This window comes from Lissotriton helveticus, chromosome 12 (genome assembly GCF_964261635.1).
Source record: "Lissotriton helveticus chromosome 12, aLisHel1.1, whole genome shotgun sequence".
NCBI lineage: Eukaryota > Metazoa > Chordata > Amphibia > Caudata > Salamandridae > Lissotriton > Lissotriton helveticus.
In genome coordinates, this window is record NC_136073.1 from 885,513,974 (window position 1) to 885,529,626 (window position 15,653).

The 15,653-nt window shown below is 49.2% G+C and overlaps 1 protein-coding gene across 1 annotated transcript in view; it reads right to left on the reverse strand.

The window, feature by feature from the left end:
- Positions 1-778: 778 nt before the first annotated feature.
- The window catches only part of TNK1 (tyrosine kinase non receptor 1), a 49,256-nt gene continuing 34,381 nt past the window's right edge, over positions 779-15,653 (reverse strand). The window contains exons 6-14 of the mRNA XM_078670923.1: positions 15,287-15,564; positions 14,292-14,418; positions 13,001-13,147; positions 11,234-11,328; positions 8,787-8,981; positions 7,657-7,724; positions 6,864-7,399; positions 5,123-5,218; positions 779-2,595 (exon numbers count right to left, since the gene is read on the reverse strand). Of these exons, the coding sequence (XP_078527049.1) occupies positions 2,473-2,595; positions 5,123-5,218; positions 6,864-7,399; positions 7,657-7,724; positions 8,787-8,981; positions 11,234-11,328; positions 13,001-13,147; positions 14,292-14,418; positions 15,287-15,564 (1,665 nt within the window). The 3' untranslated portion in view covers positions 779-2,472. The remainder of the gene's footprint in view (positions 2,596-5,122; positions 5,219-6,863; positions 7,400-7,656; positions 7,725-8,786; positions 8,982-11,233; positions 11,329-13,000; positions 13,148-14,291; positions 14,419-15,286; positions 15,565-15,653) is intronic.

The window sequence follows — 15,653 nt, forward strand, 5'->3', positions numbered from 1 at the left end:
AGTTTTCTGAAGTGTACTCTAGCTAAGAGAAGGAGTCTGCTGTTTTCACAAAAAGGCATTTTATTGTTTTTTTAGTAATCATTGGCCTTACATTATTTTTTAAATGTCCATTGTTGATGCTAATTTCTAATTAGTTGGCACCTTGGTGATGCCCTTGGATCTAGAATTTTTGCACAATCACTTTATTCAATGTAAAACAGCACAAGGAGTTTGTATGTTTAAAAATGTGGTAGTTTGTAACTTACAAGTCATACTTTTTCCCTTATACCTGCACTTGGACAAGGATCTGCTCTATTTTTTTTTAATGCGGTTGTAATTTTTTAACAAGTGTGTCGATATGCAGTTTGTTTTTATTGTGTGTATCTTTTATGATCTGTCCTCGGAAGATCGAACAAAGCCAATTTGATTGATTACCTACCTTTCCTATCAGTGACTATTTTGTATGAGCACATTCCCCTAATAAGTGATCTCCTTCCATGCCATGGCCAAGCTCTGCTCTATTTCCCATTTTATTTATGTATTTATCTTTGCAAAAGTCCATTTTCTATTTATTTTTCTGAATGGCACCTTTATACCATGGCTATTTAACATTTTATCCCTTTTAATGACAACTGCAAAATAAATGTTAAAATAATGCTGTAGGCTTTAACAATGGGTGTTTGTTCTTTGCAGTGGTTCTTGTATTGTCAGCTATGTGTGATCTGCCCCCTTTACCACGTCATGCATAACAAGCCATAGAGAGAGAAAGAGACACAGAGATAGAAACCAGCCAATCAGAAAATGTTTAGTCCTTTATATACATTATTTCTTCGTACAGATAAAAGATGCATGCTAAAGTCACCAAGACATCTGCAACCATACTCTGACCCAAGATTCCTCATACATAAAAACAAAAATATCTTTTCACATTTGATAAAAAAATAAAATTGAGGAAGCGGTCCTGAGGAAACGAGCGTCTCTGGCCACGGTCCAATTAGAGAAACCCGAAGTATGTTAAATGTAACACTGAATACAATAATTTTGTAATTTTGTTATTACACTTTTGATGCTATGGACCCTGAGATACATGTAATATTTGTCCCTGTAGCGCTATCTCTTCGGCCCAGTTCTTTGCAGTGGGCTGGCTGCTGAGGTTGCCCTAAGGCACGCAGATCAACGTTGTTTCCTAGGGCTTCTGTGGGGCGCTTATATTGGGGTTCGTTCCCTGGGACCCAGCTTCAAAGCGGCGTACCAATCCCCTGGTAACTCGCCGCAGGATCTCCGCAAGACTGAGATGAACCCTTCACCCCCCTACATGTCTACAAGACCTTACCACCTACAAATGGTTGGTGATTCAACAGCTCCAACCAGCTGCTGCTTGTTCCTATAGCCCACCTTCTATAACCCCAATGTGTGCGTGGCAAACCCAGCCTTTCGTTGACCGGCCGCAGGTTTCCACTAGCTGGAGACTGTACCTTCACATACTGCACTGGGTATATAGAACCCCACCACCTACGAATCAATGCACCCCAAGGGTAGCCGGTCGAACCAGCTGGCTTTTCGCAGCAGCCCGATGAATACTGCAGTGTGGTGACCCCAGTCTTCTGGAGATGCTCAAAAGGTTTCCCCTAGTTGCATATCAATGTTGTGCTTCCGCTAACTGTTCACAAAACCCATAGACGTGTACGCACATTCACAGACTGATAGCAGTCCTCATGCTGAGTCTTTTACAACTTGTCCCGAGCACCCCGGCCATGGTCTTGTTCATCTGACCACTTTGGTGCTGCTTCTAGATCCCCTAGTTTCTGTTTCAAGAGGATCATTTGTTTATCAACTGAGTCAAGCTCCCTTCTCCCAAGAACACTCTACATGGTATTGTCTCTCTTATGGCATGACTGAACTGGTCTCCAATCCATGCCAAGTAAAAGGAAACACACTTTGTTGAACCCGCATTGCAATCAATTTTCTCCTGATAAGATTGTGAGTTTATGCCTGGGAGAGTATTGTGATGCACTGAGGTTTTCACTAACATTTGTGTCCTAACACTGCCTTCATCGGTGCTTCACCAGCTCTTTCAAAGCGAGTCAACGAAAACAGAAGGATGGTGCAGTAAACCCGCAGATGTGTGCTAAAGTGTTCCATAATGGCAGCTTCCCATCAATATCGTCTTTCAAGACCTCTAGACTTCGCAGACGTCCATCACCCGTTGGCGAGTGCAGATTGGATACGCTTCAGGCATCACAGTTCTACCTTTTCACGCCAACTCTGCAAACTCATAGGCTTCAAAGTGTCCAACTCCATGCCTTGCCACCAAGAAACTCTGCCTCTTCCTATTGGCTCTTGCAAATGGCATCAGCTGCTCCCCTTTTTCAGTCCAAGACTTCAGCTGGAGGGCACCTCCTGAGTGGCTGACGAGTCAGTCCTTAAACCAATTACCTTTTTGTGGGGATCACATGATCCCACTGTTAGGAATGCTGGCTACCAAAGCGTCGCTCACATGGGAACCTGCCGTTGGAGGACGTAGCGGCACGCCATTTCCAACTTCCAATGGCACTTCTCCAGGATGCGTCGGCACTCGTCCCGCGAGTGACGGCTGAGGTTGTAGAGCTGCTCCACCTGTTAGGGAAAACAAAAACAGGGATTTAGAGACATTCTGGAACTGAAAACCAGGAGATTCCAACTGACCCCAGGAGAAAGACAATCTTCCAGACGGACATGTTTTAATGGATGACTGGTTGAATACAAATGTCTTTTTGCATTTAATATGGATTTTATCTGGTTTCTCAGCATTCCCAATTTTAGGGAGCAAAGGAATTTGAAGCATGATTTCCATGAGTTTCAACATTCAGTCAAGTGAAAAGAATTGGTTCCACAGCCATCGCATCCAGCACCATTAACGATCACCGCTCCCTGAGCAAGCGCAGATCACCATGGCAATTTCCTGCAGCTATTCACCGTATCACTATTTGCAAAAGTAGACATAACTATCCCTAAACTGACTGAACACCAGAACATTCCCTCTATAATGCTCACCCACCACCCAGAGCAATCTCACATGGGCCCTGGAGCCCCCCCTCTAACGTTCACCATCTCGCCCCAGCTATGACTTGATGTCAGGCCAATCACTTTCAACATTCCCGCTTTCTTGTCCGCAAGTAGTCGTGCACAGTGAGTAGGATGGAAAAGCCAGCAGTCGCAAACAAAACCCTCCAAAAAGACACACAGATAGTGGATGAATAAATAGATTTCATTTTATTTGGAGATCACATGAATTCACAACATAGGCACTGGTGGGCAGACCGTAATCACGAACGTGTGCATGCGTGTGTGTGTAACAAAATTTGCAAAAATAATTTTCTAGATGAAAAGCATTAAAAGTCATTCAAAATGCAACAACTTGTATTGCTCCGCAGTGGAGTGCCTTTTACAAAGATTGACGGGTAACCTTTTAATGGCTTATGGTTGAATTTGGGTGTTAAACTGGGACTAGTGAGTTGAAACCTTTGCCCAGACAGTGATAACATTTGTAAAAATGACAAAATAATGAACCGATACTAATGACAAATCGTGCCAGGTCCGGTGCATAAGTTGACATAATGTTACTTCACCACCACAATGCTAACATAACATTCTAAAGCATCACTCTATATCCTCAAGTATAAACACAAAAATGCTATATGTCTATTGTTTTTTTTTAGAAAACTTTTTATAAATAGTTACTGTTTATGCCTTATTTGCATTTGCACCAATAGTAGAAATGCTCCACCTACAGAGCAAATCAGGTGGGGCCAAATTAGCTTTGCCATTGGTTGCTCGCAGTGTCAATTTTACCCTGCAACATTTCATTATGTGGTTACACGTCTCCACGCCCACCAAGAAGCCACATCTTATCTGACCAATGAAATTCTCACAGCATCTTTCGTGATGAATGTGGGTAATAAATAGACCATAAATAAACGTACAATAAATAGAAGTACAATATACATGGAATTAACGATGAACCAGGCTCAGCCGGAGAGTTCACATGGACAGAGAAGAAACAGGATGTCGAACAAGTCCTGGAGAGACTGAATGCTCTCGCTCCTCCAGAAATGTTCAAGACACTCCCTCAGTTCCAGACACTTCGGATCAGAGCTTTGATGTCCGAGGGGGTCTTGCGGTCTTTTATTCGTTAATTTGTGTTTGTACGGATGGGGCGAAGAAAGGCCCAGGTACATCAACAAAGACCCATCTTTCAGTACCATTGTTGCTCTGGGGCTCAAAGAAGACTTGCATATAAGGTCCTCCAAGTGTGCAGGGTCTGGTGGCGGCTGGTCCTTGGGAAGTGCTGGTGTCCGCAGACCCTTTGGTGGCCGCTACATATACTGGTAGGTGCTCTCCACAAAAGTCTGCCTGGAGAGTTGCGTCCTGCGGGTGGTGTCAGCAAAGCTCATGTGTTCTTCTCACCAATTCTCTTCAGTCGTCAGTCGCACACCTTCTGGAGTTGGCCTCAAGAACTTCTTGTGATCAAATTTCAGGCTGATCCATGGTCGAAGGAATCTCAGCAGCACGTGACGCGTTCCAAAATCATCTTCTTTTATGATCTCCAACTATGGAGCAACCATACCTAAGAAGTGATGAAGTGCATGCCTATAGAGACCTCACCGTGCAGATGTCTACGCACAGGATACAGCCTCACCCTTCAGCATCAGCCACTGTCGAGGCTCAGAACCCTTGACATGTGTTCATCAGCCAGTACTGTCAAGCCTCCTATATATCGCAAACACTCTGCATCGAACTCTGGCCACCGCAGATTACCCAAAGGAACATTCAAGCTGGCCACATTGAGGAACAAGAAGCCTTCTTGCGGTTGCAAGCAGCCACCACAATCCAAGCCAAGCCGATGTGGCTGTGAAGAGTGCGCGTGCAGAAGAAACCCTGCCTGGTGGCCTTGCTTGAGGGGACAGTGGCCAACCTCACCGAACTAGCATCTCTTGAGGAGGTTGACAAGACCAGGAGGCACCTTCTTTAAGTCAAGGGGGCCCACCCCCAGGATCCCGCCTTTCTTTCAGTCTCGGCTTCGGGACGTCTGCCCTCGGACGCGGGTGAGGTTCAGTAACTTGTCAGTCCAGTTCACAGACCGCCGGGATGCACGGGGCCTTACCTTCAGGTAGTGGATCGATTTCATCAAGTCCCAGCCGTGCATTCGCAGAGCTTCCCGGCACTCGTCGGTGGTGACTCCGTGCACGCGCTCCTCCACCTGAAACCAGACCAGCAAATAAAACAAGATGTTAGTTCATGCAGGACTGCAGTGCTTAAGTTGTAAAAAAAATAAAAAAATAAGTGACAGGGTTATCATCAGTGGGCGACTACAGTCTGCACCACACATTGCCGCTGCCAATGATAGTAACAACACAACTACTAACCATCACACTCCCACAAGTGTGACAATTCTGACTTTTCCTGGCCCCCAAAAGCTGTAAGAAAGATTTGGGCGGCATTTAATAGTCATTTTTAATGCATATTAATTACAAATTAACAGTTGTTGTGGTCATCTCCCAATTAGCTAAACAGCGCCACCTTGTGGCAGACTGTCACAAGCGCCGGTGATGAGAATTAAGTGCCGGTGCCGAGCACCAGAAACCACTGGCTCAAATTAAACACTGCAGGACCGCAAATGTAATCAGCAACGTGGTTCGCCGCTGCCCTTCTCTACGATTCCCAATCAGCACACAGCAAAAATATATATAATGTAATGCAAACAACAGTGTGTCCATTATGTCGCAGATTACTTAGCATGGAAACCCAAGAGGTCCCACAGGGTGGGAGAAGCAACTCCTGCAAAATCTAGAAGGAACTTGAAGTGTCATATAAATAATAAAGCCTGGAAGAAGCAAAGGCGAGACCTGCACACGCGCAAAGGTTTGCACGAGAGTGCACTAGACTGCCTCAATATCTGTGCAGCTTTTTGACTGATTCTGCCCCAGCCGACCAAGCTGGTCTGTAACTCCCCTAATTTTGCCCTAGCACAACCAGCATCTGTCTGCATATAGGATGGTTAATACCACAGTTTGTGAAACCAAAACAATATACTAAAAAAAATGAAGAAACCGGTCAAAATCGGCCATCATTCTATGAAATGTCTTATGCTCCTTGGAGGGCCAGACCAGCTCAGACAGCCTAAACCGGTAACTCATTTGGAGAAAAAATTAAGGACTGAGTTCAAACTTCCAGCCCAGGAGTGGACGTTTATTCCTAGGACCCTACTGATATTTTAGTTGTAGCTGACTTCATTTCGGCTACATTATATAGAGATTCATTGTCATTGCTAGTGTCAACTCCACATCTTTTACATACTAAGTTGCAATTTCGAAATCTACCACTAGGTGGTGCAAGGCTTTCATAAGAGACCCAAATTCAGAAGCTTTTTACCCCCTTACAATCTTTTATAATCTAGACTCCCATACCCTGGCCAAACAAAGTATCCAAGTCATTGCTGGCGGTTGTGACTAATTTGAGCCGGCGTTTGGCGACGGGAGGTACAGGCACTTATTTTGGGGGACCAGCACTTAATTTTTCGCGCCAAGAGAAAGAGTGGGAAAAACCCTCCAATCAAAAAGAAAGAGAAAGATGGGGAAACCGTCACAAAGGGAGAAAGCAGGAACTTCCAAGAGTGAGATGAAGGGGTAGGGAGTGACTGGCAGTGGATTAAAGAGGCATGACGGGGACTGAAAACTGCTAGCCTTGATATTTGGCACACCAACATTTAATTGCACCACCAAGACTTTGCCCTTGCTGGTGGTGCCCACCAGCAACCACCCGGCTCACACTAAGTACTGCTTTGAACCCCAAAAAGCAATGGAAGAGAAAACAGTTCAATCAAAAAAACAAAATGGCGGCCGTACCTCCTTCACCTTCCGCTGCATCATCGCTGCATCGATTCGCTGTGCTGCACCCGATGCTGGCTTTAGTAAGTCTGAGGTAGAGCCCACAAGTCCTGAAAGAGGCCTAAGCTGGCCCGGCTCCTTCCTACCATCCGGAGGTCCAAGCTGGGGAGTGGAGGCGGATATCCGCTTCACGCGCCCCGCATCGCCGACATGTCCTCGGTCCTCGGGGTTCAGCCGCTGGAGCGGAGGGTAGTCCACCTTAGGCAGCTGCTGAGGGACCAGCCATGGTCCTGGAGCGGTGCTTGGTACAGAGTTGCGATCCCTGGGGCCCGGGACCGGCTTCGGCTTCACGAAGTTAGACACGTCGAAGGCGTTGGGCGCATGTATCTTCACCCGTTCCCTTATGTTGTCCAGGATGTTCCCCGGTGGCAGGTCGCTCATTCGACGGGAGGAAGGAACACCGCTGCTCTCTAGGTCCTGACCACGCACCTGCGGGCGGCGGGGTGACTCCATGACCCCCAATTCAGAAATAGACTCCAGGCTCTTCGAAAGTCCTAATGGGACATAAAATGGGAGGATTAGAAACCAGACCCCACACAGGGCAGCAGCTAATGGATCTATAGCATTACACGTGAAGCAACTGATTGTGGTGCATCACCCTGGTGCACCGATACTCATGAAGTGAGCATGAACCCCTGTCACTGCACCTACGGCGTGATGGTGATAAACGCAGACAGCCAACTCCGAATTTTTCTAACCCTAATCATGCAACTTTCTCCAGACATCCCTCGCCTCAGCATCATATACTTACTTTCCATACGCAGCAGCTGGTTCCCTGCAGCTCTGTTGCGATTCGCTTCACGGGCACGCGCTTTCCTTCTACAGCAGGTCGATAAAGGTGAGCGGGAGCATCAAGGAGAGGCGAAAAATGAGGGAAAGGAGTTGGAAAGAGAAACAGTATGAATTAATAGAGCGAAAACAAAATTGGAATGCACTCAACAAACAGGAACAAATGCAAAACTGGAACAAAATATGGGGTGGGTGGAATTTGCGTAATCGCGTTACGCAAATCTCCACGAAATGGTAAAAAATCTCCGCGAACACGCACAAATTCCGCGAACACGCAAAATTGCTTGTTCGCTATGCTTTTTTACTGTTCGCAATCGCTGTTTTCGTGTTCGGGGGGAAATATCTCGCGAACACGCATTTGAGAAAGCGAACAAGCAAAAAATGTCGTGAAGACGCGGAACGCAGAATTTTGGGCAATTTTGTGTTCTCGAAGGAACGCGAAATTACCCAAATTCTGCGAGCGGAATGGAATTTACCGCCCAGGCCTAAACAAAATGCCATACTGCAATGCACAACTAGCACATCCTTCCGGCCCTCCACAACTCAAGCTTAAGGGTTCCTCCACCCTGAGAGTAGACTCCTGGCCCCTCGGCCTACCTGGTCATGCCTCGAGCCCTTAATCTCTTACTCCCAAACTTCGGGGACACTATCCACAAACTACCACCGCCCGAGTCTGCTCCCTACGTCACCATGCGCTTGCCATTTCCAATAACAGATCCGCCATAGCAATGGTCAATGGTTTCCTCAACCACACCTTTAGTGGTCCCTTCTATACATTGGCTTCTGGCCCCTTATTCTACTCTCCATCAACCCCTTCAAAGCCCAGACTTGCTCCTGAGACGACAACAACCCTGAGGTTAATTAATCAGTACAGCTTTGGGGAGAGCAAATGGTACATTGGACCTATGGACACCAACAGAAGACACCTGCCCGCTTGAGCCGGTCTTCGAGGACCTTTTGCGCCTCCAACTAGATGGCGGAGTACTCCAGCCTGTTTGTAGGGTTCACCTAGTCCCAGCTCCCAGATGATCCAACACCCCAGTCAGCCTTCAGCCCCAGCTACACACAAGGACAGCCGCCGGTGTGACTTACTCATTTCTCATGTCCGGGGTGCCCCAGCTGCGCTCCGGGTCCGAGTCGCCATGGCTCAGGTGCATCAGAGTGCTGCGGACGGGCGAGCTGATCCGGGCGCCCAGTGGGACATCTTCAGCGCTCAACACAGATGTCGGGAACGGGCCCACCTTCAGGGTCTTCTTGTTCTGTCCCCTCCAGGTTTGAGACTCCAGGCTGAAGACCCCAGAAAAAGAAACGATTGAGAGGTTAATCGGACTGCGTCTCATACAATGGCAAAAAGTTAAATGCCTGACCTAAGGCGCTATGTGAGAAGCGCCTTCATGCTGTGAAAAAAGGCATAGCAGGAAAAAATAGGGTTTCCTCAAGAGGAAGACTTCCTCAGCCCAGCGGCTTTCAGAGACACCAACCTCGTGAACAATTTCCTCACAAGCCAATCCGCCTCGATTCTCCTTGTGCTCATTAATTAAGATTCCACACCATACCTGCGTTATGTTATAGTTAGGGCTCCCGGTTTCATGGTATTTATTTTTTTGCCTTTTCCATCTGTATTTATCCCAATTTATTTTGTTCTAATTTTATCTGTATTTATCCATATTTATTTTGGGTTTTGGGAAAAAATTAAGCTGAAATTAGTATATTTCCACATTTAATTAACCAATAAATATGCACTCATTATTAAATGTCTGCCAGGTTTCAGTGCCTTAAACACCCGCAGAAGATACACCAAAGTACTTATATGAAAATATACAAATTTCAGTATCAACCATGTGCATATCTATTGCTGTTTAAGCCTCTTTACTAAAATTCCTTCCTTTTTTAACCCCCTTATATATCAAATCGACACATCTAATGGCCTCGCAGTTATGGCAGACAGTATTTTCAATTACTCAAAAAGCAACCCAATTTCTGTTTTTATCCACATTTAAAAATAAATACAGGTAAGAAAATGTATGTTTTCTGTCCGTATTTATCTGTAAAAATCAGTAAAAAACGGAAACAGGGAGCCTTAATTATAGTCAAGTCTACTGTGGTGTCGTGCAGCTGACACTTATTAGATGTATGCCCTAGATTTTAAGAGGCTGGAGATTCGACCTACAGGAAAAGCAGTTGCCAATTCCCCCAAATTTGTGGCGAGCTGGAGAAATGCTCTAGGTTTTGCTTGAAGGTTCCCGTCCCAGACGTTAATCCATGTTATGAGGGAAGTAAGACCTCTCTCTACATGCATCTCCAAACTTCCAATCTTTGGAGACTTGAAAAGGTGGGTGGGCACTGCAGTGTCATTTTAGGGCAGTGGTCTTCAAACTTTGTAATGCCCCCTCCTTCCTAGTGAAAATAATAAAATTCATGGGCCAGCCTTCAGACTTTTCACAATTATTCTATTAAATTGGCAATGTTTAAACATGTCTCGACTTAATAAACACGAGACATTTAAGCATTGAAGTTCAATTTTGTTACCGTTTTAAAAATGCAACCAAATACACAATTGCCAAGGATACTATTTTTGTCAAGCAGGCCATAGTAAGGAGTACAAGTCTCCACAATGTGATTATTAAAAGTGGACATGGGAGTTCTGAAGAATACCTGGAGTCCCTTCCCTTCTGACACAGACTCCCAGCCAGGATATAAATGACAAAAGATGTTAGTGAAGGCCCATTACATACTGACACTTATTGTTTTCAGCTTAAAACAAAGCCCTCTTGTCAGCATAATGATTCTTTTGGCCAGAGCCTGGTACCCCCCTCCCCCCCCTGGGATCACTTGAGACCCCCGGGGCGGGGGGGGGGGGGGGGGAGCTCACCCCCAGTTTAAAGACCCTTGCTTTAGGGGGATAGAGTGGTTCTTTGGAAGCCTGTCTTAGCTACAGAGGCACAGCTAACTGGACACCCCGCCTTTGGATGGCCTGCTGGGGGCACATCAAAGAAAAGGCAAGCAGTAGCCCTCTCTGGCCCTCATCTGCAGCTCGTGGCACTGAGACCCATTAATAGGCCTCTGGGCAACACTGTGCCCAGAAATGTTCATTTCATTGCCCAGATTTAACTCCATCTGTTTAGGATTTAACCCCTCCCATGCTGGTGACGGAACCGCTCCGTCACCAGCCATGGACGCGCTGTGCTGATGATGGAGCGGTTCCATCACGGCTCGCTCGGCGCGCCTATGCGGCGCGGATTCCACGCCTGCGCTGGACGTTTTGTTGAGCGGGCGGGGCCGTGACAGAACCGCTCCGTCATAAGCACAGCGCACCCGAGGCTCGTGACGGAGCGGTTCCGTCACGAGCATGGGAGCGCCGCGCGGCCCCCCACCCCCCTAGCACTGTGGCGGAATAGCCGCCGCAGCGAAGGGGTTAATATTAGCCACCCATTCAGCGCCACGGCACGCGGCATCAGGGTGCAAGGAGAACCTTTCCTCATACTATTCCCCAGGTGGGACCTGATACTACGTCTCGCGTCAGCCGCTCGCTCACCCACCTGCTTTCAATCACCGTGATGGGGTCGCCCACGTCCAGCTGCAGCCAGCCCAGTGCATTCAGCTCCTGCGTGGATCTCACCTCCTGCGGCCGGGCCTGCGGGTAAAGAAGGGCGGAGACTGGTATTAGAAGGGTCCAAGGCTGCAGAGAGTACAGAAAGTCCGTAGTGATGGTGCAGGAGTGCTGATGGTGGTAAAGGGTGCGGGGCACCCGGCTGTACAATCTCTGTACCCAGTGGTGCACACACACAAGCTGTGGCACAGCCGTAAACAGGTGGTGGCAGTGCTGCGGTGCAGAAGTGCTGGCCATGCGAGAATTGGTATTGCATAGTGTAGGTGCACCGACGATGGGAGGGTGAGTGGTGAATAATGCAGAAGCGCCAACACTGGGAGGGTCAGTAGTGAGCAGTGCAGGAGCGATGGCTCGGGGGGGTCAGTAGTGAGTAGTGCAGGAGCGTTGGCTCAGGGCGGGGGGGGGCAGGTCAGTAATGAGTAGTTAAGGAGCGCTGACTTTGGGGGGATCAGTAGTGAACAGTGCAGGAACGCAGGCTCTAGGGGGGTCAGATGTGAGAAGTGCAGGAGCGCTGGCTGTGGGAGGGGCAGTAGTGAACAGTGCAGGAGCGCTGGCTGTGGGAGGGGCAGTAGTGAACAGTGCAGGAGCGCTGGCTGTGGGAGGGGCAGTAGTGAACAGTGCAGGAGCGCTTGCTGTGGGAGGGGCAGTAGTGAACAGTGCAGGAGGGCTGGCTCTGGGGGGAGCAGAAGTGAACAGTGCAGGAGTCCAGGCTCTGGGGGGCAGTAGTGAACAATGCAGGAGCGCTGGCTGTGGGAGGGGCAGTAGTGAACAGTGCAGGATCGCTGGCTGTGGGAGGGGCAGTAGTGAACAGTGCAGGAGCGCTGGCTGTGGGCGGGGCAGTAGTGAACAGTGCAGGATCGCTGGCTCTGGGACGAGCAGTAGTGAACAGTGCAGGAGCACTGGCTGTGGGAGGGGCAGTAGTGAACAGTGCAGGAGGGCTGGCTCTGGGGGGAGCAGAAGTGAACAGTGCAGGAGTCCAGGCTCTGGGGGGCAGTAGTGAACAGTGCAGGATCGCTGGCTGTGGGACGGGCAGTAGTGAACAGTGCAGGAGCGCTGGCTGTGGGAGGGACAGTAGTGAACAGTGCAGGATCGCTGGCTCTGGGACGAGCAGTAGTGAACAATGCAGGAGTGTTGGCTTTGGGAGGGTCAGTAGTGAACAGTGCAGGAGCGCTGGCTGTGGGAGGGGCAGTAGTGAACAGTGCAGGATCGCTGGCTGTGGGACGGGCAGTAGTGAACAGTGCAGGAGCGCTGGCTGTGGGAGGGACAGTAGTGAACAGTGCAGGATCGCTGGCTCTGGGACGAGCAGTAGTGAACAATGCAGGAGTGTTGGCTTTGGGAGGGTCAGTAGTGAACAGTGCAGGAGCGCTGGCTGTGGGAGGGGCAGTAGTGAACAGTGCAGGAGCGCTGGCTGTGGGAGGGGCAGTAGTGAACAGTGCAGGAGGGCTGGCTCTGGGGGAGCAGAAGTGAACAGTGCAGGAGTCCAGGCTCTGGGGGGCAGTAGTGAGTAGTGCAGGAGCACAGGCTCTGGGGGGGCAATAGTGAGTAGTGAATAATTGCTAACTAGTATGGTCAGTAGTTAATAGTGCGGATGCGCCGGCTCTCAGAGGGTCAGTAGTGAACAGTGTAGGATCGCATAAGTCTCCCTATGGCATTGTATAGAAGTGCAGACATAAGCTTGCCCCGCAGTGAGCCTCACCTCCGAGAGCAGTGAGATCAGGGCCCCAAAGGACGGTCTGTTTTCGGGCCGGTGGGCCCAGCACTTGAGCATGATGTTGTACATAGCCCTGGGGCAGTCCTCTGTGCGCTCCAACCGATCTCCGTTGCGGTCCGTCTTCATCAGTATCTGAAGGTAAACACAAGTACCGTGAGCAAGAGCAGCATCAGGGGACACTGGTGAGAATAGCTACTAATCCAGGGGCAAGCGCGCTGAAGTGATCGATGGTGACAAGCAGTGCTCTCTCTGTAACACCAATAAATTATAATAAACAACACTCAGAACAGGGATACCACACCAATGTAACCCAGGCTATCAATATCATACCCTGTACAGACAACGAGACACGCACATCTGTAATGTATTAAATGTCTGTAAAATAAAAATATTGTTTAAAAAAAGAAAAAATCCTGCACAATGTAAGTCTCAGAAGGTGCCTCACCCTGACACTCCACCAGATGGCAGTGTGAAACCACAGTCTTTCACCTTCCAAGCACTCAGCCTGCCTTACTACAAAAAGCCACTGGGTGGCGCTATTGCACCAGTGTGATTACTTCATTCACATAGATTGCTTAGTGTGCTTCTGTACACTGCAGCCCAGCCAGCATATGCGTATCATTCTGACTGCCCCCCAGGGGGACACTGGAGCTACCGTTTTATAGTCTTATGAGGTCCAAAACCATTAAAATAGTATAAGTAGACAAAAGATGGGGAGGCAGCTCTCCTGTCTCTCTACCCCGCATCCAGTCCTGGCCATGATGCATCAACCAGGCTCAGTCTGAACTTTAGAGGGTTGCTGACATTATGGCAACAGCAGGGCTGGAGTTAGGGTACCACGCGGGTGGACGGCGTCCCCCCACTTATTTTACCGGGTGCTCGATAACTGGAGCAAATTGTGCCACACATTCACTCTTTGGCCTCTCTGGGGCGAGATCTTGCCCCAGAGAGGCCAAAGAGTGAATGTGTGGCTCCATTTGTTAAGGGGTGAGCGAGGGGAGGCAATGAGTCTGATGGTGCAAGCCACCTTCGTCACGTCAGCGTCCCCCCACTTCTTTTTTTAGGACTTGTGCCCTGGCCAGGTTTAGTGGCACCAAGTCCAACAGGGGCTTTTAGGGGCCTACTGCACCCCGATTACGTCAGCCTTCCCTACCCACTCCTGGGAGGTATTGGGGGGGTCCATTTTCCCAGCTAGCACCAGGGATCCCTGTGGCCTAGTTAGGCCTCTGCTGCCCTTCCCCCCCTGCAGCAGGAGTTGGTACGTCCCGGTCCTTACCTGTCTCCCGCTCAGGCCCAGCCACGGCTCCTGGCCGTAGGAGAACATCTCCCAGAGGGTCACCCCGAACATCCAGACGTCCGAGGAGTGCGAGAAGGTCCCAATCTTCAGGCTCTCCGGAGCACACCTGTGGAGGACAGAGTCACACCTGTTACTGAACCGCCAGACGTCACTCTTGCGTCACGGTCACCTTATCCCCCACCCAAGCCCGCTTTGAACCCCAGCCGCCGGTTCAGGGCCCCCTGCAGGCTCCGTACAGAGATGCAATTGGAGGAGACATCTCTCCTGGTCAGTCCCACCCACAGGCTAAACTTTATCTACAGGCCCATCCCTCCCCCACTCACCTGCTGCAACCTATATCAAGGGCGACTGGGATTATGTGATGGGGAGGAGGAAATTATGAGGCAGGGCCAGTGCTTATTTTGTGAAACATTTAGTGACAGGGCACTTCTCGGAAGACCACTGTAGCCTGCACCACCCAAACACTACCAGTGCTGCCAATGACAGTATCACTGGCATAACGAAAATTGAGGGGGGTCTCCCTGCAAGGTATGTGGAGGGGCCCCCTCCGGGCTCAATTAGGAGCTCTCCGGACAGAGCGCAGTGCCGAGGGGGCCCCCTGGAGCTTCGGACCCCACCACACCGTGTGAGCTGCGGGGGCCTGTGTTACGCCCCTGGACAGTACCAACATAACACCTATTAAACTACTACTACTGTGACAATTCAGACTATTTCAGGCCACTTAAACCCATAATAATAGCATGAGAAGATTATATTCTTCATTTTCAATGTATATTGATTTCATAAACACACTTGCTTTGCTCATTTCAAAATTAAAAAGACAGCACCACCCTGTGGTGGACTGTCACTAGAGCCGGTGCTGACAATTAAGTGCCGGTGCTGAGCACCGGCACAAAGTAAGCAGTGGGCAGGGTTTACTAAATTAAGCGGGAAAATAACAGCAAATTATGCAGCATAAACCTCCGCCTGCTCACCATGCGTAGGGCATCTTCCGATGTGCCGACATGATGTAGTGGTCGTTGTGGCTGGAGAGCACCCTCATGAGGCCGAAGTCTCCGATTTTCACCTGCTCCTCGGAGGCCAGCAGGATGTTGCGGGTGGCAAGGTCCCGGTGGATGAAATTCTTGGACTCCAGGTAAGCCATGCCGGCTGCCACCTGTGTGGAGTACTGCCAGAGGAGGTGCAGTGGGAAGGCCCCGTAGCGTGCATGCAGGCAGTCGTGCAGCGCCCCCATTGGGGCCAGCTCGGTCACCTATAAAGCAAAAGAGGGGGATTTTAGGGTGAACAGACCAACGGTGATGAATTGACTAACTTCTCTAGCACGAATATGTGATGTTGCAA